The sequence below is a fragment of the Nematostella vectensis genome, chromosome 1 (assembly GCF_932526225.1).
Source record: "Nematostella vectensis chromosome 1, jaNemVect1.1, whole genome shotgun sequence".
NCBI classification, from domain to species: Eukaryota; Metazoa; Cnidaria; class Anthozoa; order Actiniaria; family Edwardsiidae; genus Nematostella; species Nematostella vectensis.
Genome location: NC_064034.1, coordinates 3,497,516 through 3,523,148, shown reverse-complemented (window position 1 = coordinate 3,523,148; position 25,633 = coordinate 3,497,516). Strand labels below are relative to the sequence as shown.

The 25,633-nt window shown below is 44.9% G+C and overlaps 2 protein-coding genes across 2 annotated transcripts; one reads left to right on the top strand and one right to left on the bottom strand.

Annotated features, from left to right (window-relative positions):
* Positions 1 to 6,890: 6,890 nt before the first annotated feature.
* LOC5504872 lies at positions 6,891 to 9,815 on the bottom strand. The gene has a single exon (XM_001625692.3). The coding sequence runs from the start codon at positions 9,354 to 9,356 to the stop codon at positions 7,548 to 7,550; it is 1,809 nt and encodes a 602-aa protein (XP_001625742.2). The 5' UTR covers positions 9,357 to 9,815; the 3' UTR covers positions 6,891 to 7,547.
* A 63-nt stretch (positions 9,816 to 9,878) lies between these two features.
* Positions 9,879 to 12,681, top strand: LOC5504871 (dynein light chain Tctex-type 5-B). Its single transcript, XM_032373231.2, has one exon. It carries the CDS (start codon positions 11,612 to 11,614, stop codon positions 12,314 to 12,316), a length of 705 nt encoding a protein of 234 aa, XP_032229122.2. The 5' UTR covers positions 9,879 to 11,611; the 3' UTR covers positions 12,317 to 12,681.
* The last annotated feature ends 12,952 nt before the right edge of the window (positions 12,682 to 25,633 follow it).

Below are 25,633 nucleotides of genomic sequence, written 5' to 3'. Positions count from 1 at the left end.
GCTCGGCTCTAGACTCGGTTGCTCGGTACTGGACTCGTCTGCTCGGCTCTGAACTCGAGTGCCAGCCCCTGGACTCGACTGCTCCGCTCTGGACTCGTCTGCTCGGCTCTGGACTCGACTGCTCGGGTCTGGACTCGGCTGCTCGGCTCTAGACTCGGTTGCTCGGCTCTGGACTCCGCTGCTCGGCTCTAGACTCGACTGCTCGGCTTTAGACTCGGTTGCTCGGTACTGGACTCGTCCGCTCGGCTCTGAAATCGAGTGCCAGCCCCTGGACTCGACTGCTCCGCTCTGGACTCGTCTGCTCGGCTCTGGACTCGGCTGCTCGGGTCTGGACTCGGCTGCTCGGCTCTGGACTCGGCTGCTCGGCTCTAGACTCGGTTGCTCGGCTCTGGACTCCGCTGCTCGGCTCTAGACTCGACTGCTCGGCTTTAGACTCGGTTGTTCGGTACTGGACTCGTCCGCTCGGCTCTGGACTCGAGTGCCAGCCCCTGGATTCGGCTGCTCAACCCTGCACTCGACTGCTCCGCTCTGGACTCGTCTGTTCGGCTCTGGACTCCTTTGCTCGGCTGTGGGTTCGATTGCGCTGTTGGACTGATGTGGCGACTTCCCTCGGGATCCAACTCGCCTTACTTGCTTGGGTTGGGTTTGCTAAGGCTGACATGATAACATTTGCCAAGCAATTTCTCGAAACTGTCTATTTTTTACAAGACAAACAAGTGGAATGGAAATGCAGTTAGAAAATGCCAACACTCCACTGATATTTAGGATCGAGAATGAAAAGTAGAAGTCTAAATCTACCTTAGTAATTAGCAAAATCACGCCATAAAAAAATATCAACGCGTAAGGAACGAGAAACGTCAACACAATGCTTACGAGCATTTGTGCATCCTTGAGCCTCCACGCGTACGCCCTGTCTAAAAACTCAGGTTTGCCTTCCTCGACCCTCTGCCTTCGCTGCTTGAGAAATCTCTTCACCTTGATAGCAATAGTGAACATCAATATGGCGGGGATGACGAAAGCCATAATAACAGAAACATAAAATATGATTTTCATAACCATCGTATCCAGCGCCTGTCGACAAGCCGTGCTATAGAGATTGTGTCCCAGGTCCACTTGGACAATGGTTGCACTTGACACAAGGCCTAGAGTGAGCATCACGCCTCCGGCCCAGGCCCCTGCCAGTATCTTTTCCACAGCTTTTGTTGAACACACACTCATTGGTTCGAATAATGAGTAGTATCGTTCAATCGACATCACAACTTCGTGAAGTATTAATACAATTGAAGGGGCGAAAGTAAAGAAGCGACTTGCTCTACAGGACCAGTGATTGGAAGACACACTGCCATATACCAATCGAACAATCCTAAGCACTGTCGGCCCCATAGAATTGAAGATATTGCACACAGTCAAACTTCTGAGACAAATTAAAGTCAAGAACCTCTGCATTGCTTTAATAGGCTTCCCTCTTTGCTGTACCTGCACTTTTCGAACAACAGCGAAAAGAAATACGTTACTTATTGTTCCGATCAGGAAGTATAATGAAAAAATAGAAGTAAAGACAACTTTAAGCGCTAGATGAATTGGCAAGGGCACATAACTCAATTGATCGCTTGTGTTCATGGCGACGCAGGAATAAGATGTTATGTTGGATTGAAAGTCGGTGGAAGCTTCCCTCTCCATTGCAATGAATTTTTACTTATCTGAAACAAAATGATAACAAAAAATAAATTCGCTCGACTCGATCTCGATCACGTTTCTCTCTTCTTCTCCTCCCCATCCTTCCCCTCTTTCTCAAACACCATCTCTCGTCCTTCTCCGTCTTCTTCCTTCTCCTCCTCTTTCTCCACTTTCTCCTTCTCTCCCTTCTCCTTCTTCTTCTTCTCCTTATCCTCCTCCTCATCTTTCGATTTTTCAGAACAATCAATCAACAGCAGATAACGGATAACAATGGCCGCTAATTGTACCGATTGCTGTGATGCGGAAAGTAGCCTTTTTCCCCTTCTCTTTGTCATCCTTTTACTCCTATTCCTCCTCGTTCTCATTCTCCTTGTCCTCCTTGTCCTCACTCCTTTTCCTCCTCACTCCACCTCCTTCTCCTTATCCTTGTCCTCCTTCTCCTTATCCTTCTCCCCCCTCCTCACTCCACCTCCTTCTCCTTATCCTTCTCCCCCCTCCTCACTCCACCTCCTTCTCCTTATCCTTGTCCCCCCTCCTCACTCCACCTCCTTCTCCTTATCCTTCTCCCCCCTCCTCACTCCACCTCCTTCTCCTTATCCTTCTCCCCCCTCCTCACTCCACCTCCTTCTCCTTATCCTTCTCCCCCCTCCTCACTCCACCTCCTTCTCCTTATCCTTGTCCTCCCTCCTCACTCCACCTCCTTCTCCTTATCCTTCTCCCCCCTCCTCACTCCACCTCCTTCTCCTTATCCTTCTCCCCCCTCCTCACTCCACCTCCTTCTCCTTATCCTTGTCCTCCCTCCTCACTCCACCTCCTTCTCCTTATCCTTCTCCCCCCTCCTCACTCCACCTCCTTCTCCTTATCCTTCTCCCCCCTCCTCACTCCACCTCCTTCTCCTTATCCTTCTCCCCCCTCCTCACTCCACCTCCTTCTCCTTATCCTTCTCCCCCCTCCTCACTCCACCTCCTTATCCTTATCCTTGTCCCCCCTCCTCACTCCACCTCCTTCTCCTTATCCTTCTCCCCCCTCCTCACTCCACCTCCTTATCCTTATCCTTGTCCCCCCTCCTCACTCCTCTTCTTTCTCCTTCTCCTTCTCCTCCTCGACCTTCTTCTTCTCCTCACTCCTACTCCTCCTCTTTCTCCTACTCTTTCATTCTTCTTCTCATTTCCTCCCTTGTCCTTCTCCTTCCTACCTTTCCCTCTTTCCCCATCTCCTATTTGTCCTCCTCGAATTTACAGATCAATTCATCAAAAGCAGATAGTGGATAAAAATAGACGCAAATTGCACCGATTGCTGAGATGCGGAAAGCTATTTTTTCCTGCATTTTACTTGATGTATTGTTATGTATTACTATTTGACTGCTTGGTCTTGCTTTTGCTTCGCTTCTGTATATATCGTTATATCGAAATTTTACTCTTGCTGCACGAAATATTTATCGTTATTATACCGATATCGTAAAATCAAGATTTTCTTCCGTGTTTATCGTTATATCGATAATATTATCCCCTCTAAAGACGTCCTATAATCAAGAAGCCGCGTGGTATTCTAGACAAGGTTTGCTTTAAAAGATGCCTTGTAAGGTTTTTCAATGCCTTTTTGCTTAGAAAAATATACACAATTCCAAATGTAAAAATCTATAAATCTATAAGAAATCTTAGCAAAAATATAAACCCGGAAAATTAGTCTCCGGGTGATAACGAGCTCAAAGATGCAGAGAATGAAAAGGGATTTAGCAAATAAAAAAAAAAACGATTATTATATTTGATAAGAAGTATTGGATAAAGCTTTTACCTTCAAAACCCTAGTGAAGGTCTTGGCACAGTGTCGCAAGAAGCAAATCAGCCAGTGAATTTCGTACCCGAACGTCGCAAAGCATTATGGTGTGGTTGACATGGTAATGGTAGAGAGAATTACTCACCTGTGCATGTTTGTGAACCGCTTCAGTGCTCACTTAAAGGAGTCATATTAAATGAGTCATTTATTTAAATGAGTCAATTTATTCTAAGGCGGCCTTTTTTATTACAAATTCTGGAGACAAAACTTGGAAAAATGTTATTTAAGTTTGTCTTTAATTTTTTTTTTTTTGACAATCATCTAAAACGTCCACCTAAATTTGACACTGAATCAGAATATGAAATTCACTAGTTAGGATAAAAGATTTCAGCTTTATCCCAGCTAGAACAGGATTTGTAACGTAAGCAAATCATAGTAAGCAGCTCCCATTTTGTACTCTTTCTAAAATAAGTATTAAAATAAGTACTGGTTAGTATTTCTTAAACTCATTACTTTTCAATAGTCATATTTCATTCAACCGCTGTGAAAGAACACCCCCCCCCCCCCCCTTTTTAATAAGAACGTCCAACATGCTATTGATCATTGTGTTATTCTCTTCTTAAAATTTAAGAACATCGTTAAGAACATATTCAGCCTTAATTTGTCCCAAAAATAAGAACGTGTATATGTTGCACTGGTTATGATATGCATGTATGTGTTAGCAATCATCAGCACAGTTTAATGACTTTAAAAGTGAAAGTTTTCCTTTCATTTTGAACGATACACACAGGGAGCTAACCTAAACGGTTTGAATCAACTTGATATTATCTTTTTATCGAAAAAAAACCTTTCTTTACTAAGAGAAAAAGGACGGTAGGAGGTGCTGAATTGGATAACCACTCAAAACCGTCCAAATTTCGCAAGAAAAAAATACAAACTAAATGTTTTTACCCCGCAGACATAAGCATGGGTAAATTAACCTTCAATATATGGGCAAACATCCGAGCCAAACTATTTTCTTGCTGCTGGCCATTTCTTAAAACACATCTGCCGCCGTGAGCTCGAGAACAATCTCTAATTTGCCAATTGTTGGCTCGGCGGAACGAATGGATAGGAGACTACCAGACTACTTACTCACTTTTAGCTTTTACTCAAGAAATAAGTTACCTGTTATAAATTTAGTTATACCAGCTGGTATTATTCGTAGCTAGTTTTTCGGTCGAAGTCCCTTGTTTGCTTATTGTTTAGCAAAAGAGTCTAGTAAATTTTAGTAAACCCGTTTCCTCGGACGCCTAATAGCGGTGTGTTATTGTGTGTGTGCTTCTGCTTCTGCTTGTGTGTTTGTTCGTAATGTTCACCGTAGTATCTTTAGATTGGACCATTTATTGGATTATTAGAGTCTTTTTTGTCCACTTTGTTCACTTTGTCTAGAAGCATTAGTTTAAAATATAAAATAGACGATATTTTTTTCTTAACAGAAGTATATTAATTAAACCTGTTTGGGTGATCAGACAGGAGCCTACGGTATTTGGAATATTATTATTCTTGTTGTTTTTAATCAGAGTTTTGCTAGTTCAAATATACACGCAATCCTCTCCTCCAAGTTTTCAGTAATTTGGAGTTTCTTTTTTTTTTTTTTCGCCTGAACCAATAAACGTTGTTTTTGGCGTTAGAGCCCAGCTTGGAAGACACACTTCTTTTTTTTAAAAAAAAAAAAAAAACTGTTTACAGCAAATTTTAGAGGTTTAAAAAAAAAATTGAATATTTAAATATTTAGAAAAATGTTTAAATAAAATATCGACCTTTCGGTTTTTGGCGTTAGAGCCCAGCTTGGTAGATACACTTTTTTTTAAATCTGATTACAGCAAATTTTAGATGTTTAAATAAAAAAAAAGATATTTAAATAAAATATCGACCTTCGGTTTTCGCTTGCCCAATTCTCTGTTGATGTACCTAAATAGTGTTACAAGTGTTGCATGTATAAACCGATTGATTGATAAATCCTGTCTAGCGCATGGGATATAACCGAGAGCAGAAATGGAAGAAAAAGATAAGAAGCCATAAAAAGTACTGAAAAGTTATCGAAAAAATGGGTAGAGCCAATTGCCCGTGGATCAAAACTCCTCAGATTCAATGAAACGAGAGAAACGCCGTATGGCAGCTGAAGCTTTACGGCTAAGCTGGAGATTTCGGCCCCAGCACCACTATCTAGCGAACTGTACAACACAAAGGAACCTGAGGTACCCGCGCATTAATGGGGAGGCAATAACCAGGATCCCAGGCCCGTCTTTGTCGGCTACGCCACTCACAGCTCGCTGAGATGTACAATGTAAAAATTACGGGGTTTTTTTTATGCTTGCGTTTCTTGAGCGTGTTGCATTAGTGGTGTGGTAATTTCGTCATCATGCAACACACAGCACGCTGTGGAAGCATGATAAATTGCCGACATCTTTCGTGTTGTGTTAGCCTTTTGTTAACCTGTGCTCAATCGCGCGTGCATATTTTTCGTGCTCAGAAACAAGAAAAGTAAGCTGAGCTATGGTGAAATGTGCGCGATCTAAAACAAAATATCCGTGTGCTCATTTTAGAAAAGTGGAATGTTTAGGCGTTTATAATTTTTCAATTGCACCGGGGGCGTAGGGAGGGCAACAAGAGGGAGTGACGTACAATAAATATTTGTCTTTTGTGGTGAATCACTGTTTCACAGAAACAGCAGAAAACTCTTTGTACAGAAAACAATTTCTAAAATATCTCAGCTTGTAAGTACACCAAACCACTGAAGGGCTACTAAAGGAATGCCTGATATTCATCTAAATGAGTTGGAGCCACTATTTAGTCTTTCCTTCTACTTTTTGGCTTGGAATACACCTGTGCAGTATTTTGTTTTCATCTAGCACTCTATTGAAATTTATGACTTCCTCGACTTCAACATGATAAAGAAACAAACACAGAAGAAGACTTTATAATGTATATATTTTTTTCATATTTTGTTTCATATTTTCATTCACACTCTTTATCCTATTTAAATGTTTTCTTGCCTGAATATGATATTTTCAAGGCTAAAACTTCAATCGTTCAATCGCGTCTATGTACCTGTGTTGCTGCGAAAAAAATATACTCTATTATTATATAGCTTTTACTTTTTTTCTGAAGCATAGGTTTGTTTAGATGGCAACGAGATGATTGCTACTTTTAAAAATGTTTGCGCTTATTCTATGATTCATAATTACGAACGCTGTTATTTTCGCTGTTTCTTTTCAATGATTTGAAGCGTGGTAGTGAGTATCAACAGATAATCATATGAAGAAAACGTTGTGGTTGTGAGGGACTGGTACCGAGCACTTTTAGTTACTTTTCAGATACTTTCTCCATTGACTAAAGATGGTCACAGTCACTTTCTTCTGATTACAAGTTATAATGTTTACGAAGCACCTGCGGTATGGCAACCTTAAAGATTACAAGAATCATGCAGTTTTTCCAAATAAGGAACATATTAGTTTCCTTATATGAAAGTGAAGGCGTTTGGCAAAAACGACAATTTTTGGTTAAATTTTCTTGATATGTCCTTAAACTATCGTTAAATTTGGAATCCTTTGTGTTTTTTCATGCCTTACAATAGGCTGTAGGTAACCAGTAGCAATTATTTGCTCGCCATGAACAGATGTCAAGTTCTCAGAGAAAACTTTTTCGTTTTAAAAGTTTTCAGAATGTCCATAGGAGTAGGCTCATAGAACAAACAAAATATACAATTTCCTTCTTGAGATGAAAACTCTAATTGCTGCACATTTTATCTCCAATACTGCCTTCTAATATTTCCAATACTGCCTTCTAATATTTCCAATACTGCCTTCTAATATTTCCAATACTGCCTTCTAATATTTCCAATACTGCCTTCTAATATTTCCAATATTGCCTTCTAATATCTCCAATACTGCCTTCTAATATCTCCAATACTGCCTCCTAAGATAATGATTTGCCAAATGTAATGGAAATATAAGAAAAATAAGTTAAAATCTTATTATTGTTGCTTTGAGCCAAACACACCCCCTCTTCCGCGGTAAAAAGGAGTGCTGTCGTCTGTTGCTATTTTATGTTTATGACATCACCGGAAAAGAGCAAATGTCAGGCCCTGGAGCGGTCGAAGCACTGTCCGCACTACTCGCCAAACTCACGCCTGAAGAACGCTTTGTCAGTCCCAACTCGATAGACTTCCCCATACTTCGCCTCAAGGACTCGACCTCCGGGCGGATGGTGGTTGCCATAATGATGGAGCCCTTCCTCCATTTGCTTGTCATGTCTAACGGTCTTTCACCTCGCATCACGGCCATGGACTGGCGCCTAGAACGCAAGCTTCCACTAAGCGAAAGAGCGCTGCCGTTTGTCTGGCTGTCCTGCGAGTTTGTAAGACTACTGAAATCAGTCTTTGCGTAAATACCAGAGAATCTTCTTAGCGCAAACAACGCCAGGTTGACCTTGGAAAGCCTCCGGCTGTTAGATGGTCGGTAGGGATCAGCGCTCCTCGGTTTGCGCTTTCCTCTCCAGTGCGTGTTTGGTTCAGGAGGACTCGCCTTTGGACGATAACTGGACGTGTTCTGTTCTCCTAAAGCTTTTAGCAGTTTTGGCAGCTGTTTTCGGGTAAACGAGTCGTTGCGCTTTTTGTAGTCATGGGTTAGGAATTTCGGCTCCGTTTCCGGTTGAACTGATTTTTCACGTCGAAACCGCTGTACATGTTGCATGTAGGCTCGCTGTGGTGCGGACATCGCGCGATTGATATCAGTGGAATGGTACCTAACCTCCATTCCATTCTTTGACCGGTGGATTCCATTTTCGCTGGAGTACACTAAGCTAGCATTCGTGGTATTCTTTTCATCAGTGATTGGCTGTAAGCTGGTATTAAGGGCGTTTGATGATTGTATCATTGAAAGGCCCGGTTTAGTGCAGGAAAACGTTGCGGACTTTATCACCCGCTGTGGAGCGTCTTTTGTTGTACATCTAGAGTGTTCCTTCGCCGAATAACTTTGTCGGAATTTTTTTCTATCATTCCGTGTTTCTCTGTTGGGTTTTTCCGTAACTGAACAGCTCCTTGTGAACATTTCACACGAGATTTTACGATCTTCTTCCCCCCTTATATTCCCCCGTGTCCTACCTTTCATAGTTTGCGCTTGAGCTAAGTTATCCTCTGTTTTTTTTCCTGCTGTTGTCGACAAGCCAAGCTCAGATGCCTTCCCGACTTCGCCGGACGTTATCTCCTTCTCTTCACTGACTTCATGCTCGGTATTCCACCAAGCTTCTCTCCGTGACGTCACGCTCGGCTTTCTATCGAAATTGGTTTTGGAGTTCATAAACTGAACCCATTCCTGCGCGGTCAACCTCATTTCCATATCGCGCGCATGTGGCGATGCCTCTCCGTCATTGAGTAAAATATCTGCACATCCCTTGTGGCCTAGCTTGGCGGCTATTATCAACGGCGTTTCCCCATTCTTATTCTGCTTATCAGCACCTCGAATTCTTCGCTTTCTAAGCTCCGCTACAATAGCGCTAGTTGTACTGATATCACCTGCAATTACCGCATAAGATAGCGCGGTGTTCCCTTCAAAATCCTGCGTGTTCAAATCAAAGTCTCGATGTTTAAGAAATAACGCGGCGATCCTAGTTCTCCCTTGTCTGCAGACGTGCATGAAAGCGTTCATTCCGTGATCGTCCCTCACAGCAATATCGGCACCTTCTTGAAGCAGCCAGTGGCAAACTTTGTAAGAAAGATCCTCATCTTCTATCAGAGAAGCCTGCACAAGAGGGCTTCGACCTGTTTCCTTGCTCCTAGAGTTGAGGTCATCCCCTAGCTGAACTAACAGCTTGGCTTGTCTAAAGCGTCTTTCCTCTAATGCTTTTGCTAACGACGACATCTTTGTGTTTACTATCGCCAATATTAACCACCCTCTGGTTATTCACTCATTTTAAGTCCTTGGAATTGTTTACGTTGAATTTTTCTTGCTTGACTTTTGGGTCTCGTTTATCTAACTTGTTCACCAAAGTCATCAACGATACATAACTCAGTATCCAACTAGAGCCGAGCCAATTTCCTTGATATAAAATAAAGTACAATTATCTTCTTAGCTGGATAATGCCGCACGAAAACTTTATTTTCTTCCTAGCTGTAGTGGGGAAGTTCCGGTCATTTACCCGCAACAGACCTGTGTTTATTCAGCCGTCCAATTACCAACATCGCCTCTCTCCATCCGGCCAATTTCACCCCTACGCGGTACTAACCGATAGGTTCGCAGACTTTATCTCTCACTTCTCTAGTGTGGGTCCTATATGTTCTTCCGGAACAGTTTCTCTCTTCAAAGTGTGAAATATTATATTTTTAGGTAACTATAACAAAATAACTTTGAAAACTATGTAACTATGGTGACGGATCTCGCTTAAACAAGGGAAAATTGTTTTGATTTTGTGAAAGATGGTAATTCGTGTAGCTTATTAGTTAGGCTTTTCTCATTAAAGATTTACAATAGTCCGCGAATACTTATACACACAAATTATCGTTGTAAAACAAGCTGAGAAATGCATTGGAAAATACATTCTCTTTTCTATTTCTCTCGTGTCAGACTTTTAAAAAGGCAAGGAAAAAGGCGCCGAAACATTACCGCTCGATATTCACACCAACAGGTCAGAACATTCAAGAACACACACATTCATGACGTAAGGCCACAAAGTCGAGTGTGTCGACTTAAGAATGTAGTGTGTGCTGGATGAAAACGAAGTACAGATGTCGGGGCGGTGGAAATAGCATAAATCAATGGATGTTCCTGGGGCGCTGTCTTCAGTCCTCCGTTGTTGACAAACGGAGGATAACCTAAATATGGAGCTTCTCTTTGTCATTCGCTTTGATAGGTTCATGAATCTTCAGTCCTCCGTTGTTGACAAACGGAGGATAACTTAAATATGGAGCTTCTCTTTGTCATTCGCTTTGGTAGGCTCATAGAATTATAGAGCTTTAACCTTTATAGGCCTGCATAAACTACCTTTGTTCAATTAAACTAGATACCCGACGCTGTTGTCGAAGAAGATCTCACAATTCCGCAATTCCGTCATGATTGCAACATCAAATTTTTTCCAAACCACCTATTGATTTTCTTTTGAGCAAATCTCTCTTTTTACAGTCAAACTCTGAAATGTCACTATGATTCAAATATCGACCACGTGTTCACAAACACTTAATACCAAAGAACTGTCTAAAACAACTTTCATTGGGGTGCTTCACAATTTTTGGTCGACTTCAATTTACTTCAGGAGCGCTTGCCTGTGGGCGAAAAAGACATGAGAACGCTTATTTTTTTGTGGCCCCTATTTTCAATTGTGTCAACCGGAGAATTCGACCCGAGTACAAAAGGGAATAGCGACCCCGGCACATTGCAATTTCTGCTACCAGGGAATCTGCTACGTATACTTCGAGCGATCAGGCTACATAGATATACTGTCTGAGCTGCGCTGACTATGAAGCCACTTGATGGGGCCTTGGTGCGGACATTGGGAGAACTTGGGACATTGGTATGTGCTATATAATACAAAGCGTTATGGAGTGAAGAACATTTTCTGTATTAGAAAAGTAGTCGCTCACTAGGGTAACCGTTTACAGAGGGACCACTCTAAGTTTATTCACGTTGATTGTATGAATGAGTGCTAAGGGGGCGCAGGCTCATTGCCTAGCCATTGCGTTTTATTTATATCACCCTTTATCTGCTTATCCCATTTGGTGTCGTAAAAAGACGCCATGTCTGATATTTAAACGCAAGCCATTTGTACGGCTCAATTACACCGGCTGGTAAGTTATTATGTGAGAGTGAATACTCTCCCTAAGGTCCAACCGACACTACAGAAACGTCTTTACTTGTATCACTGTTGATGCAGTTCTTTTCTTCTGATTTCTCGACATTTCTTTAGCACTTAAGGAATTTCCGACAGACTCACCCAACTCCGTCAACACAGCGATTATAACTGGTCCAGGAGAGTGAGTAATTACGAGGATTTAACCACTTATGACGTCATGACGGGGTTATTAGTTAGATCGGAGTGCGCGGCGAAGAGAGTTCGTTATTAAACCGTCCCATGAGAAGATCCGAAATGAGATTTTGAAGAGTCTAATGAAAAGGCGAGGATCATGACCGAAAAATCATCGAATTTTACCAAACCTCTCTCGCTAGCTATCGGACGAGCGACCGGCGTTTTCAGTCGACCAAAACTCCAAAGACGAGCGTTAACGGCGCACGCCGCGACCGAACTTCTGTCAGCAGCCACACTCAGTAACACTCTACTGGACTTGAAGCCTAATGAGAGGGAGAATGGAGCCCGAGAATACGAGGAGAACTCGGAGGAGAAAGACATTGAGGTCTCTTTATTGCTGTCGCCGAGATTGCGTGCGACCACATGGCATGGAAGCGGGAGCATCACGCCGACACAAAACGGAGGGTCACCAATCAGGCGCAGCAGCGACAGCACAAAACACGAGGGCAACGACGCAGATAGAACACTAGATCAAACCGTCAAAGAAATTCGCAGCTTAAAACTAAAGGCGATCATTGCGGAGATGCTGAATGCCCATTTACAGAATGTAGAGTATAATCACAGGTTGTGCTGCGAAAAGGGCCGTCTGATCAGTCAGGCGATCGAGAGAAGCGTCAAGTCGTTAAACTGTTGTCAGTACAAGGTGACAGCCCTCGTGTTTATAGGCGCCGTACGCGATAAGGGGATCGAGCTGGCGAGCCAGTGCGCTTGGGACCCAGACACGGATTACTTTGCGATGGCGACCTTCACAAATGAAACTTTGTTTGCGTCGGGAATAGTTTTTGCCACCGTGTTTGAATAATCGAGTATTTGAAACGGATATAAAGGTCAATTAGAGAGAATGTCGTCACCACTACGCAATTCCGACTCATGCCAGGCGTTGTATTTTTTAGAACGTATTCGTTTTGAAGTTTTATGGAAGGGGGTTTAGTTGTTTATGTAACGAAAGCAATCAGTGCTTGGAAAAGCAATTAAACGGTTGTTGACAATACTTTATTGCCCTCTATAATGGAAAAGTGTCTTTGTTTGTTCAGGACTAAAAAAGAACCGTCGGTGACAGCCTTATGCTATTTTTATTGCCTGAATAAATCCGTCATCAATGGTGGACATGTTCAGAAATCGTCGCTCTCTAGAGAGCTGTGTTATAATTATAAACATTCTTGATCATTTAACGTGTGTCTCAGGAGCGGATCCAGATGTTTCAATAAGAGTGGGCCGAAGCAAGGGTTTCAAGAAAGAGGGGGGCCGAAGCAAGGGTTTCAAGAAAGAGGGGAGCCGAAGCAAGGGTTTCAAGAAAGAGGGGGGGGGGGGGGGGGCGAAGAAAGGATTTCAAGAAAGAGGGGGGGCGAAGCAGGGGTTTCAAGGAAAGAGGGGGGCCGAAGCAAGGGTTTCAAGAAAGAAGGGGGTGAAGAAAGGGTTTCAAGAAAGAGGGGGGCGAAGAAAGGGTTTCAAGAAAGAGGGGGGGGCGAAGCAGGGGTTTCAAGAAAAGAGGGGGGCCGAAGCAAGGGTTTCAAGAAAGAGAGAGGGGGGAAGCAAGGGTTTCAAGAAAGAGGGGGGGTGAAGCAAGGGTTTCAAGAAAGGGGGGCGAAGCAAGGGTTTCAAGAAAGAGAGGGGGCGAAGAAAGGGTTTCAAGAAAGAGGGGGGATGAAGCAAGGGTTTCAAGAAAAATGGGGGGTGAAGAAAGGGTTCCAAGAGAGAGGGGGGGCGAAGCAAGGGTTTCAAGAAAAAGGAGGGGGGCGAAGCAAGGGTTTCAAGAAAGAGGGGGGGGCCGAAGCAAGGGTTTCAAGAAAGAGGGGGGGCGAAGCAAGGGTTTCAAGAAAGAGGGGGGGGGGGCGAAGCAAGGGTTTCAAGAAAGAGGGGGGGGCCGAAGCAAGGGTTTCAAGAAAGAGGGGGGGCCGAAGCAAGGGTTTCAAGAAAGAGGGGGGGGGGGCGAAGCAAGGGTTTCAAGAAAGAGGGGGAGGCCAAAGCAAGGGTTTCAAGAAAGAGGGGGGGCGAAGCAAGGGTTTCAAGAAAGAGGGGGGGCGAAGCAGGGGTTTCTAGAAAGACGGGGTGGGGCGAAGCAAGGGTTTCAAGAAAGTGGGGGCCGAAGCAAGGGTTTCAAGAAAGAGGAGGGTGGGCGAAGCAAGGGTTTCTAGAAAAAGGGGGGGCGAAGAAAGGGTGTCAAGAAAGAGACGGGGCCGAAGCAAACGTTTCAAGAAAGAGGGGGGCCGAAGCAAGGGTTAAAGAAAGATGGGGGGTGAAGCAAGGGTTCCAAGAGAGAGGGGGGGCGAAGCAAGGGTTTCAAGAAAGAGGAGGGGTGAAGAAAGGGTTTCAAGAAAGAGGGGGGCCGAAGCAAGGTATTCAAGAAAGAGGGGGGTGAAGCAAGGGTTCCAAGAGAGAGGGGGGGCGAAGCAAGGGTTTCAAGAAAGAGGGGGGTGAAGAAAGGGTTTCAAGAAAGAGGGGGGGGGTTTCGAGAAAGAGGGGGGTGAAGCAAGGGTTCCAAGAGAGAGGGGGAGCGAAGCAAGGGTTTCAAGAAAGATGGGGGTGAAGAAAGGGTTCCTAGAAAGAGGGGGGGGGCGAAGCAAGGGTTTCGAGAAAGAGGGGGGTGAAGAAAGGGTTTCAAGAAAGAGGGGGGGCGAAGAAAGGATTTCAAGAAAGAGGGGGGGCGAAGCAGGGGTTTCAAGGAAAGAGGGGGGCCGAAGCAAGGGTTTCAAGAAAGAAGGGGGTGAAGAAAGGGTTTCAAGAAAGAGGGGGGGCGAAGAAAGGGTTTCAAGAAAGAGGGGGGGGCGAAGCAGGGGTTTCAAGAAAGAGGGGGGGCGAAGCAGGGGTTTCAAGAAAAGAGGGGGGCCGAAGCAAGGGTTTCAAGAAAGAGAGGGGGCGAAGAAAGGGTTTCAAGAAAGAGGGGGGATGAAGCAAGGGTTTTAAGAAAAATGGGGGGGTGAAGAAAGGGTTCCAAGAGAGAGGGGGGGCGAAGCAAGGGTTTCAAGAAAAAGGAGGGGGGCAAAGCAAGGGTTTCAAGAAAGAGGGGGGGGCCGAAGCAAGGGTTTCAAGAAAGAGGGGAGCCGAAGCAAGGGTTTAAAGAAAGAGGGGGGGGGGGCGAAGAAAGGATTTCAAGAAAGAGGGGGGGCGAAGCAGGGGTTTCAAGGAAAGAGGGGGGCCGAAGCAAGGGTTTCAAGAAAGAAGGGGGTGAAGAAAGGGTTTCAAGAAAGAGGGGGGCGAAGAAAGGGTTTCAAGAAAGAGGGGGGGGCGAAGCAGGGGTTTCAAGAAAAGAGGGGGGCCGAAGCAAGGGTTTCAAGAAAGAGAGAGGGGGGAAGCAAGGGTTTCAAGAAAGAGGGGGGGTGAAGCAAGGGTTTCAAGAAAGGGGGGCGAAGCAAGGGTTTCAAGAAAGAGAGGGGGCGAAGAAAGGGTTTCAAGAAAGAGGGGGGATGAAGCAAGGGTTTCAAGAAAAATGGGGGGTGAAGAAAGGGTTCCAAGAGAGAGAGGGGGCGAAGCAAGGGTTTCAAGAAAAAGGAGGGGGGCGAAGCAAGGGTTTCAAGAAAGAGGGGGGGGCCGAAGCAAGGGTTTCAAGAAAAAGGGGGGGCGAAGCAAGGGTTTCAAGAAAGAGGGGGGGGGGCGAAGCAAGGGTTTCAAGAAAGAGGGGGGGGCCGAAGCAAGGGTTTCAAGAAAGAGGGGGGGCCGAAGCAAGGGTTTCAAGAAAGAGGGGGGGGGCGAAGCAAGGGTTTCAAGAAAGAGGGGGAGGCCGAAGCAAGGGTTTCAAGAAAGAGGGGGGGCGAAGCAAGGGTTTCAAGAAAGAGGGGGGGCGAAGCAGGGGTTTCTAGAAAGACGGGGTGGGGCGAAGCAAGGGTTTCAAGAAAGTGGGGGGCCGAAGCAAGGGTTTAAAGAAAGAGGAGGGTGGGCGAAGCAAGGGTTTCTAGAAAAAGGGGGGGAGAAGAAAGGGTGTCAAGAAAGAGAGGGGGCCGAAGCAAGGGTTTCAAGAAAGAGGGGGGCCGAAGCAAGGGTTAAAGAAAGATGGGGGGTGAAGCAAGGGTTCCAAGAGAGAGGGGGGGGGGCGAAGCAAGGGTTTCAAGAAAGAGGAGGGGTGAAGAAAGGGTTTCAAGAAAGAGGGGGGCCGAAGCAAGGGTTTCAAGAAAGAGGGGGGTGAAGCAAGGGTTCCAAGAGAGAGGGGGGGCGAAGCAAGGGTTTCAAGAAAGAGGGGGTTGAAGAAAGGGTTTCAAGATAGAGGGGGGGGGGTTTCGAGAAAGAGGGGGGTGAAGCAAGGGTTCCAAGAGAGAGGGGGGGCGAAGCAAGGGTTTCAAGAAAGATGGGGGTGAAGAAAGGGTTCCTAGAAAGAGGGGGGGGGGGGGGCGAAGCAAGGGTTTCGAGAAAGAGGGGGGTGAAGAAAGGGTTTCAAGAAAGAGGGGGGGCGAAGAAAGGATTTCAAGAAAGAGGGGGGGCGAAGCAGGGGTTTCAAGGAAAGAGGGGGGCCGAAGCAAGGGTTTCAAGAAAGAAGGGGGTGAAGAAAGGGTTTCAAGAAAGAGGGGGGGCGAAGAAAGGGTTTCAAGAAAGAGGGGGGGGCGAAGCAGGGGTTTCAAGAAAGAGGGGGGGCGAAGCAGGGGTTTCAAGAAAAGAGGGGGGCCGAAGCAAGGGTTTCAAGAAAGAGAGGGGGCGAAGAAAGGGTTTCAAGAAAGAGGGGGGATGAAGCAAGGGTTTCAAGAAAAATGGGGGGTGAAGAAAGGGTTCCAAGAGAGAGGGGGGGCGAAGCAAGGGTTTCAAGAAAAAGGAGGGGGGCGAAGCAAGGGTTTCAAGAAAGAGGGGGGGGCCGAAGCAAGGGTTTCAAGAAAGAGGGGGGGGCGAAGCAAGGGTTTCAAGAAAGAGGGGGGGGGCGAAGCAAGGGTTTCAAGAAAGAGGGGGGGCCGAAGCAAGGGTTTCAAGAAAGAGGGGGGGCCGAAGCAAGGGTTTCAAGAAAGAGGGGGGGGGCGAAGCAAGGGTTTCAAGAAAGAGGGGGAGGCCGAAGCAAGGGTTTCAAGAAAGAGGGGGGCGAAGCAAGGGTTTCAAGAAAGAGGGGGGGGGCGAAGCAGGGGTTTCTAGAAAGACGGGGGGGGGGCGAAGCAAGGGTTTCAAGAAAGTGGGGGGCCGAAGCAAGGGTTTCAAGAAAGAGGAGGGTGGGCGAAGCAAGGGTTTCTAGAAAAAGGGGGGGCGAAGAAAGGGTGTCAAGAAAGAGAGGGGGCCGAAGCAAGAGTTTCAAGAAAGAGGGGGGCCGAAGCAAGGGTTAAAGAAAGATGGGGGGTGAAGCAAGGGTTCCAAGAGAGAGGGGGGGGGGGCGAAGCAAGGGTTTCAAGAAAGAGGAGGGGTGAAGAAAGGGTTTCAAGAAAGAGGGGGGCCGAAGCAAGGGTTTCAAGAAAGAGGGGGGTGAAGCAAGGGTTCCAAGAGAGAGGGGGGGGGCGAAGCAAGGGTTTCAAGAAAGAGGGGGGTGAAGAAAGGGTTTCAAGAAAGAGGGGGGGAAGCAAGGGTTTCGAGAAAGAGGGGGGTGAAGCAAGGGTTCCAAGAGAGAGGGGGGGCGAAGCAAGGGTTTCAAGAAAGATGGGGGTGAAGCAAGGGTTCCAAGAGAGAGGGGGGGCGAAGCAAGGGTTTCAAGAAAGATGGGGGTGAAGAAAGGGTTCCTAGAAAGAGGGGGGGGGCGAAGCAAGGGTTTCGAGAAAGAGGGGGGTGAAGAAAGGGTTTCAAGAAAGAGGGGGGGCGAAGAAAGGATTTCAAGAAAGAGGGGGGGCGAAGCAGGGGTTTCAAGGAAAGAGGGGGGCCGAAGCAAGGGTTTCAAGAAAGAAGGGGGTGAAGAAAGGGTTTCAAGAAAGAGGGGGGGCGAAGAAAGGGTTTCAAGAAAGAGGGGGGGGCGAAGCAGGGGTTTCAAGAAAGAGGGGGGGCGAAGCAGGGGTTTCAAGAAAAGAGGGGGGCCGAAGCAAGGGTTTCAAGAAAGAGAGGGGGCGAAGAAAGGGTTTCAAGAAAGAGGGGGGATGAAGCAAGGGTTTCAAGAAAAATGGGGGGTGAAGAAAGGGTTCCAAGAGAGAGGGGGGGCGAAGCAAGGGTTTCAAGAAAAAGGAGGGGGGCGAAGCAAGGGTTTCAAGAAAGAGGGGGGGGCCGAAGCAAGGGTTTCAAGAAAGAGGGGGGGGGGGGCGAAGCAAGGGTTTCAAGAAAGAGGGGGGGGGCGAAGCAAGGGTTTCAAGAAAGAGGGGGGGGCCGAAGCAAGGGTTTCAAGAAAGAGGGGGGGCCGAAGCAAGGGTTTCAAGAAAGAGGGGGGGGGGCGAAGCAAGGGTTTCAAGAAAGAGGGGGAGGCCGAAGCAAGGGTTTCAAGAAAGAGGGGGGCGAAGCAAGGGTTTCAAGAAAGAGGGGGGGGGCGAAGCAGGGGTTTCTAGAAAGACGGGGGGGGCGAAGCAAGGGTTTCAAGAAAGTGGGGGGCCGAAGCAAGGGTTTCAAGAAAGAGGAGGGTGGGCGAAGCAAGGGTTTCTAGAAAAAGGGGGGGCGAAGAAAGGGTGTCAAGAAAGAGAGGGGGCCGAAGCAAGAGTTTCAAGAAAGAGGGGGGCCGAAGCAAGGGTTAAAGAAAGATGGGGGGTGAAGCAAGGGTTCCAAGAGAGAGGGGGGGGGCGAAGCAAGGGTTTCAAGAAAGAGGAGGGGTGAAGAAAGGGTTTCAAGAAAGAGGGGGGCCGAAGCAAGGGTTTCAAGAAAGAGGGGGGTGAAGCAAGGGTTCCAAGAGAGAGGGGGGGGGGGCGAAGCAAGGGTTTCAAGAAAGAGGGGGGTGAAGAAAGGGTTTCAAGAAAGATGGGGGGAAGCAAGGGTTTCGAGAAAGAGGGGGAGGCCGAAGCAAGGGTTCCAAGAGAGAGGGGGGGCGAAGCAAGGGTTTCAAGAAAGATGGGGGTGAAGAAAGGGTTCCTAGAAAGAGGGGGGGGGGGGCGAAGCAAGGGTTTCGAGAAAGAGGGGGGTGAAGAAAGGGTTTCAAGAAAGAGGGGTGGCGAAGAAAGGGTTTCAAGAAAGAGGGGGGGCGAAGCAGGGGTTTCAAGAAAAGAGGGGGGCCGAAGCAAGGGTTTCAAGAAAGAGAGGGGGTGAAGCAAGGGTTTCAAGAAAAAGAGGGGGGGGTGAAGCAAGGGTTTCAAGAAAGGGGGGCGAAGCAAGGGTTTCAAGAAAGAGAGGGGGTGAAGCAAGGGTTTCAAGAAAGAGGAGGGGGCGAAGAAAGGGTTTCAAGAAAGAGGGGGGATGAAGCAAGGGTTTCAAGAAAAATGGGGGGTGAAGAAAGGGTTCCAAGAGAGAGGGGGGGGGCGAAGCAAGGGTTTCAAGGAAAAGGAGGGGGGCGAAGAAAGGGTTTCAAGAAAGAGGGGGGGCGAAGCAAGGGTTTCAAGAAAGAGGGGGGGAAAGCAAGGGTTTCAAGAAAGAGGGGGGCCGAAGTAAGGGTTTCAAGGAAGAGGGGGGGCGAACCAAGGGTTTCAAGAAAGAGGGGGGGCGAAGAAAGGGTTTCAAGAAAGATGGGGGGGGGCGAAGCAAGGGTTCCAAGAGAGAGGGGGGGCCGAAGCAAGGGTTTCGAGAAAGAGGGGGGGCGAAGCAAGGGTTTCAAGAAAGAGGGGAGGTGAAGAAAGGGTTTCAAGAAAGAGGGGGGGCGAAGAAAGGGTTTCAAGAAATGAGGGGGGCCGAAGCAAGGGTTTCAAGAAAGAGGGGGGGGGGGCGAAGCAAGGGTTTCGAGAAGAAGAGGGGGGTCGAAGCAAGGGTTTCAAGAAAGAGGAGGGGCGAAGAAAGGGTTTCAAGAAAGAGGGGGGCCGAAGTAAGGGTTTCAAGAAAGAGGAGGGGGGCGAAGCAAGGGTTTCAAGAAAGAGGGGGGGGCGAAGCAAGGGTTTCAAGAAAGAGGGAGGGCGAAGCAAGGGTTTCAAGAAAGAGGGGGGCCGAAGCAAGGGTTTCAAGAAAGAGGGGGGGTGAAGCAAGGGTTCCAAGAGAGAGGGGGGGCGAAGCAAGGGTTTCAAGAAAGAGGGGGCCTAAGCAAGGGTTTCAAGAAAGATAGGGGGTGAAGAAAGGGTTTCAAGAAAGAGGGGGGATAAAGAAAGGGTTTCAAGAAAATAGGGGGGCCGAAGCAAGGGTTTCAAGAAAGATGGGGGCGAAGCAAGGGTTTCAAGAAAGAGGTGGGGTGAAGCAAGGGTTCCAATAGAGAGGGGGGCCGAAGCAAGGGTTTCATGAAAGAGGAGGGGGGGCGAAGCAACGGTTTCAAGAAAGGGGGGGCTGTTCATTGTTCTTCCGTGGATTTCCTTACATTTCTTGTCATTTTTCAGCCAAATATCTGAAAATAGGGGGCGAAGCAAGGCCCACCCCTAGAGATCCGCCCCTGTATTTCGCGGTCATTTTTTTACCGCAACGATTATAATGCCGCATTTCAAGAGTAGAAAGTAGCCTGGCTTCTCTTATGTACAATGAGGCAGAGGCAATACAGTGAAAGTCTCCTTCACACGTACTGAGGACTTCGCGCAAAGAGTTTGAAATAGTTTGGGAGAAATAGCCGCATGCACCCTTGTCTCACACAACCTTTCCGTTTAGTGTATTGGTAACCTGCCTACTTTATCATGATGACAGCCCGGAGCTCGGTAGCACTTTTCCACTAGTGTGTTTTTGGTCTTTGGTCTGTGTCGTATTAGTTTGGCAATTCCTCGCACCAGTTTCTTTTTTTTTTCGGTTACTTTGACGATGAGGCTAAAAAAATTCAAGTACATAGAAGCAATTTGATGCCCTCCATCCCCCCCCTGGTAAAGCGGTGTATCTATAGTGAAAATATCATTTAAAATCATTTATGTACTCTATGCAAAGCCAATACAACGAGATATAGTCAATGAAATACTGCAATAGGTAAACTGGGTAATTGTGTATTAATTAATTAATTATTATTATTATTATTATTATTATTATTATTATTATTATTATTATTATTATTATTATTATTATTATTATCAAGCATTCGCAAGTATTGTATCAGTTTGTGAACTTTTTTTACACGTTTTCAGTTTTTAGTTTGTAAATTGAAGTAGGAGAACGCGCAAATTATTCATCCGCTTTTCTTGATCCAACTCTACCATGTTTTACACGAGGCTTTAGAGCATACAAAATATAAATACATGATACATAATTAATATATAACATTACACACAGCTTGATGTGCTACTCTTTAATTTAATTTAATGTTTTGTTTTCTCGTTAAGCCATTGTTTCTTTAAAGTAAAGGTAACACCTATTAAATTATTCATCCATATTACCTTCACGTAGATAGGAAAGGTTCGTGCTATCTTTTTTAATTATTTAGCACTTCTTTACAAATCTCACTCATCAAACTGTGTTGAAAACAAGATTAAGCACGTAGATATAATTCTTTCAAAACAAAAACTTATTTTCATATTTTTCCTCCCGGAACCTCAAAACGTCGCTGTTTATCATCTGTTCAATTAATTTTCTACTCCTTCAAAACTCCAAACACAGTGGCGACAGCAAATAACGACGCGTTTCTGAATGTAGATGTCACGAAACTATCGCGTTTTTCGTTCCATACAGATTTGCTTGCTATAAGTAGACCTTGGCCGCTACACGAGCCGATAGATACATGACAAATGAAGCGATATCTTTTTGCCATCCCTAATCCTTTCACTCGGCTTTTGATGCTATCAGCGAGGCCCAAACATAACACTCGACTTGACTCGGCGCTGTAATGCTCACTCGACAAAGTATCATCGAGTATTTCATCCATAAGGCATTGTATATCGTGCGAACAGAAAAAGTCTTTATCCTTAAGTTTGCTGCCACCGTACGCGGTGGCTCGACTTTGTGATGAGTCCTTTGTATAGGTACTGTCTTCGTTGTTCCGGTGACCATCTCTTCGGCTCTCGGCTCCTGTTTTTTCGCGTTTTTTTGCCTCGGTTCGTAGACTCTTGTGAATCGCGCTGAATTGCTGCTGGCGGAACTTTCTCTCCTCTCCTTCGCGTGAACTGTGCATTTCACTATTTCACAATGGATGGTCTTGCTTTCACAATAATATAATTTGGAATACATGCGAACAAATGTCTTGTTTCTGATTTCCAATCCAATTAACCCACGATATGTATTGTTTACGGAAAAGCTCCTTTACAAAGGAATAATAGAATTGTTTATGAGTCGTCGCCTAATCGTGGTTCAAAAAAACCTTTTTGAAATGTCAAGCTGTGACACAGGTGGAAAAGGGTTTGGGTAAGTAACTATGGAAACCTACCCCCGATCATGATTCGCTCCGCACTATGTCAAATATTTTTTTATGAGAATCAAACGATCTCTTTCAGGATCATTAAAGAAGTGTTTAATATGCTGATGTTTTATAGTATAGTCGTTAACTAGGTTCTTGAGATAAAAGTTTCCTGTTGAGGAAGATATGATAGCACAGCGAAATATATATTTATTTTATACATTTCACACAGAGTCTCAATAGTACTCGTTTTGATTTTTTCACGAATAAAAAAATAAATGAGGAATAAAATAAAAAAGTATGACATCAGCAGAGCTTACTTGTTGGATGATAGAACAGTCGTTTCAATAACTAAACTCTTGAGAACGGTGGTTTTACTTTACGATAAAAAAGGTGACACTCGAAAAAAAGAAAGTAGGTTGTACTGGAGGAAATTGAAATTTATAGCAGTTAAGTTGTTGAACACGCAGAATAGATACCAGCTCAGTGTGACCACTCATATGTATTTCCAGAGACTAAACAGCTAGACCTATGTTTTCACTAAACACGTTTTAACTTAGAGCCTTTGAGAGGCCAAACAGTGTATATGCTAGTGGTGTTATAAACCGTTGTATAAACGACGTGACGACAACCATTGAGTTACCTAATTAAATCCTCTCAAAATGTGTTTACCTCGATATTAATTTTGAGGCATACTTGCCCTGTTTGCCCTGAACATGTTTTCGTGAACAAGTATTACACATTTATACGAATGCATTATACCCAGCTTTTTGGACCAAAATGAAGCACTATTTGACCCGAAATTCTCTTTTGCAAAATTTTCACAAATTTTCTAATAAGTATAGTAGTGTAATATCCCAACTCCAATTTCGATACTTTATCTAACGGAAACCTGAGTTTTGATCCCTCTAAAATGAGCAATTTTCGCATGAAACCGGCGACATCCGAATATCTAATTTGCATATCACCTATGACGTCAAGAGTGGTACACGTGGGTGAAACAAATTAGACATCCATATCAAAGGAACGCACTCAATGAACATAAAAAAGTTGATTATAAAGCCTTTTCCAGAAAATAGCTGAGTGTAACCTGAGTAAAGCATCTATAAGGAATCTTGTAGCAACTTTGGGCGGTGTTTTCGTTACATATTATTTATAAATTTTTGAACACTTTTGAGCTCTGGCATTTACATCTTGTTGTTTTCCTCTGTTTTGTGACTTGAAACCGGAAAAAAAAACACCTTTTTTGCACAAATACCATTGAAAATTTCATTCTAGCATCAAGGATAAGGACAATTGCGGTATATTAAGGGGATGTAGTACTTCTAGGATTGCAAGATTTCGAAAACGAGACTTCATTAAAAATCAAGAGCGGAAAACCTCGTGCTTAAAACACCGTTTTCGCTCTAACTTGCTGCTTCTTCGTGGTTTCTCAACAATCATTATCTTCCTAATGGTCAAACGAAATCTGTAAGTTAGACATTAGATATAATATTGATTTTTGTGAATATTCCGGTGAATTGAGAAGCAATCCAAGAAAAATACATTACATAAAACCATCCTTGTAGCGAGGGAATGAATCTTTGTGAGGATCAAAGCCAGCAAGCTGAAGTATCTGAGCTTTTGTAATAGTGACAAAATAAAGAGGGAGATATTACTGTACTTCTTTGATGTTGTTATTAATTTCGGTCATCGTGTCGGTTTGGGTTTCCTGTGGAACAAACCGTCGCCATCTTGGAAACGAAATATCACGTCCCCTCCCCTCATCGTCAATTAGTAGTCTATGCGTTGCCTTTCCAGCTTCGATTTGGACGGACTCTGTGGAAACCAAGATTTGGGCTACCTTTGGCAGTCCGCGAATCACCGGGATTTTTCGCACTTACCTTGTATATGTTTCCGATAATGTTGAAAGCTCCTTCTTCGATTTATACCGCGAATACGGTGGCGATATCAAAGAATTATTTGGTAAGTATGACGACTTATGATCCGATGTTTTGCGGGGTTTGCTTATCATGGCTTTCAAAGTTTGTCATTTGATAATAAAAGAACTCGGATAATCAAACTAGCCCCTCACCTAGGGTGTCTACAAAACGAAGACCTAAAACCTAAAACCTGTGACCCAAAAAGCTACGACCCCCAAAATTTTGCCGTTATTATTTAGCCTACCTTGTTTCCCAAAAGGGCTACACAGCGTGGAAGTTTCATGTGGAATCAGTGATCCTTATGAGATAATAAGCTTATTCAATCTTTTTTTTTTTTTTTTTTTTTTTTTGGGGGGGGGGGGGGGGGGGGGGAAGGGAACTACTTGTGTTTCCAGGTGGTCGTTTCTTAAAACGCCGATAAACTCAGAAACCGGAATGTCACCCGGTAAACATTTTCGGGTGTTTCTTCCAAATCTTAATTGCCCGCTAACTTTCGGGAAATCGCTCCATGTTCTAGTTGTGTCGAGTTGTAGAAAGTTTTCATCACAGAGAAAACCATTCCACTGCCCGGTAAAAAGTGGGCCAATCAAGGCTTACATCATTTTATCAGATTTCCTTCCAACCAATCAGGTTTCATCTCTGTCAAATGATTTGACATTTAGCTGTCACAGTGCGCCTAAAAATATAAACAGCTTTGCGAAATTATTAGTTTTTCTACAATATGAGACTTTATTTATTTGTTCTTTGTCTTTCTTTCGAAAAATGTCGATGCCACAGCAATTGTGGGGGTGCAAGTTGTCTACAGACATCGACAAAACTAGGATTTCAATAACTATTTAGCCAATCTATTCATAAACTTTGGAAATTATAATTTACTTGTCGGGAACCCGGGAACCCGTATCGGCGCGCTACGCAAAAGCTTTGTTTTGATAAACACTCTTCCTCGCCAGGGAGTTCGAAAACTTTTCTAAATTACCGGTAATTGCCGGGTCTGTTAGGTTACCGGGAGAGTTTTTGGGATAATTTTTCGGGCAAAGGAGCGTGTCTGAAAAATGTGTGCAGCTACAATTTTTAATTGGACAAATAAACGACGATTAAAAATAGTTCATTGGCGTGCACACGAGGATACTTCCTCCGTGAAAAGCACCACAAAATTCGCTGGATTACCTCATTAGGATCACTGATTCCATATGAAACTTTCGCGCTGTATAGCCATTTGGGAAACAAGGTAGACTAAATAATAACTGAAATTTTTGGGGGGTCGTAGCTTTTGGGGTCACGGGTTTTAGGTATTAGGTTTTAGGTCTTTGTTTTGTAGACACCCCCCTCACCTAAGGGAAAAGCGAAAGATATTCAAACAGCCCAAATCCTATTGCCTGGCGTTTGTACTGTAAGGCTTTGTTTATAAATGCAACTGAGCGAGGTAACTTTATGAAGGGAAGACAAACAAACCAAATTCCTAAGATGACGGCTAAATAATAAGCATTCAGTAGATCTCTGCGTTATTTGATGAGACTTTTGTATAAAGGGAAATGTAAAATCAATCCGAAAAATCTCATTTCTCTGCCCCGCTTCTCGGCCCTTCTAATATCAGATATTTAATTGCTTTATTTTACTCGATACTGGGTTTGCAGTATTTTATATTTTGAGTCTATTTTTCCACAGCAATGTCCAGTCCAGAACTACTATGATTGCAATCATTGCCCAATTAATAAACAAAAATGGATTGCTTCATTATTTTAAACCAAGGCAAACACAGCCACGGAGGAGACACAGAGATTCTTTAGAAACCAGTGGGCTCCAGTAAATACTGCAGTGTACTTACATGCAGAAGCTATTGTTAGGGGTAACCAGGAAATCATAAATTCTGTATAGTTCACTATATGTTAATACATGAGCAGTAATATTTTCAGTAGCTATTATCATGGCCACCACTTAGACCCAAATAGCTTACTGCGTATGTACAGGCATGCAGCTCGGGGTGGGCACACGGGTTGTGCCCCCCGCCCCCCCA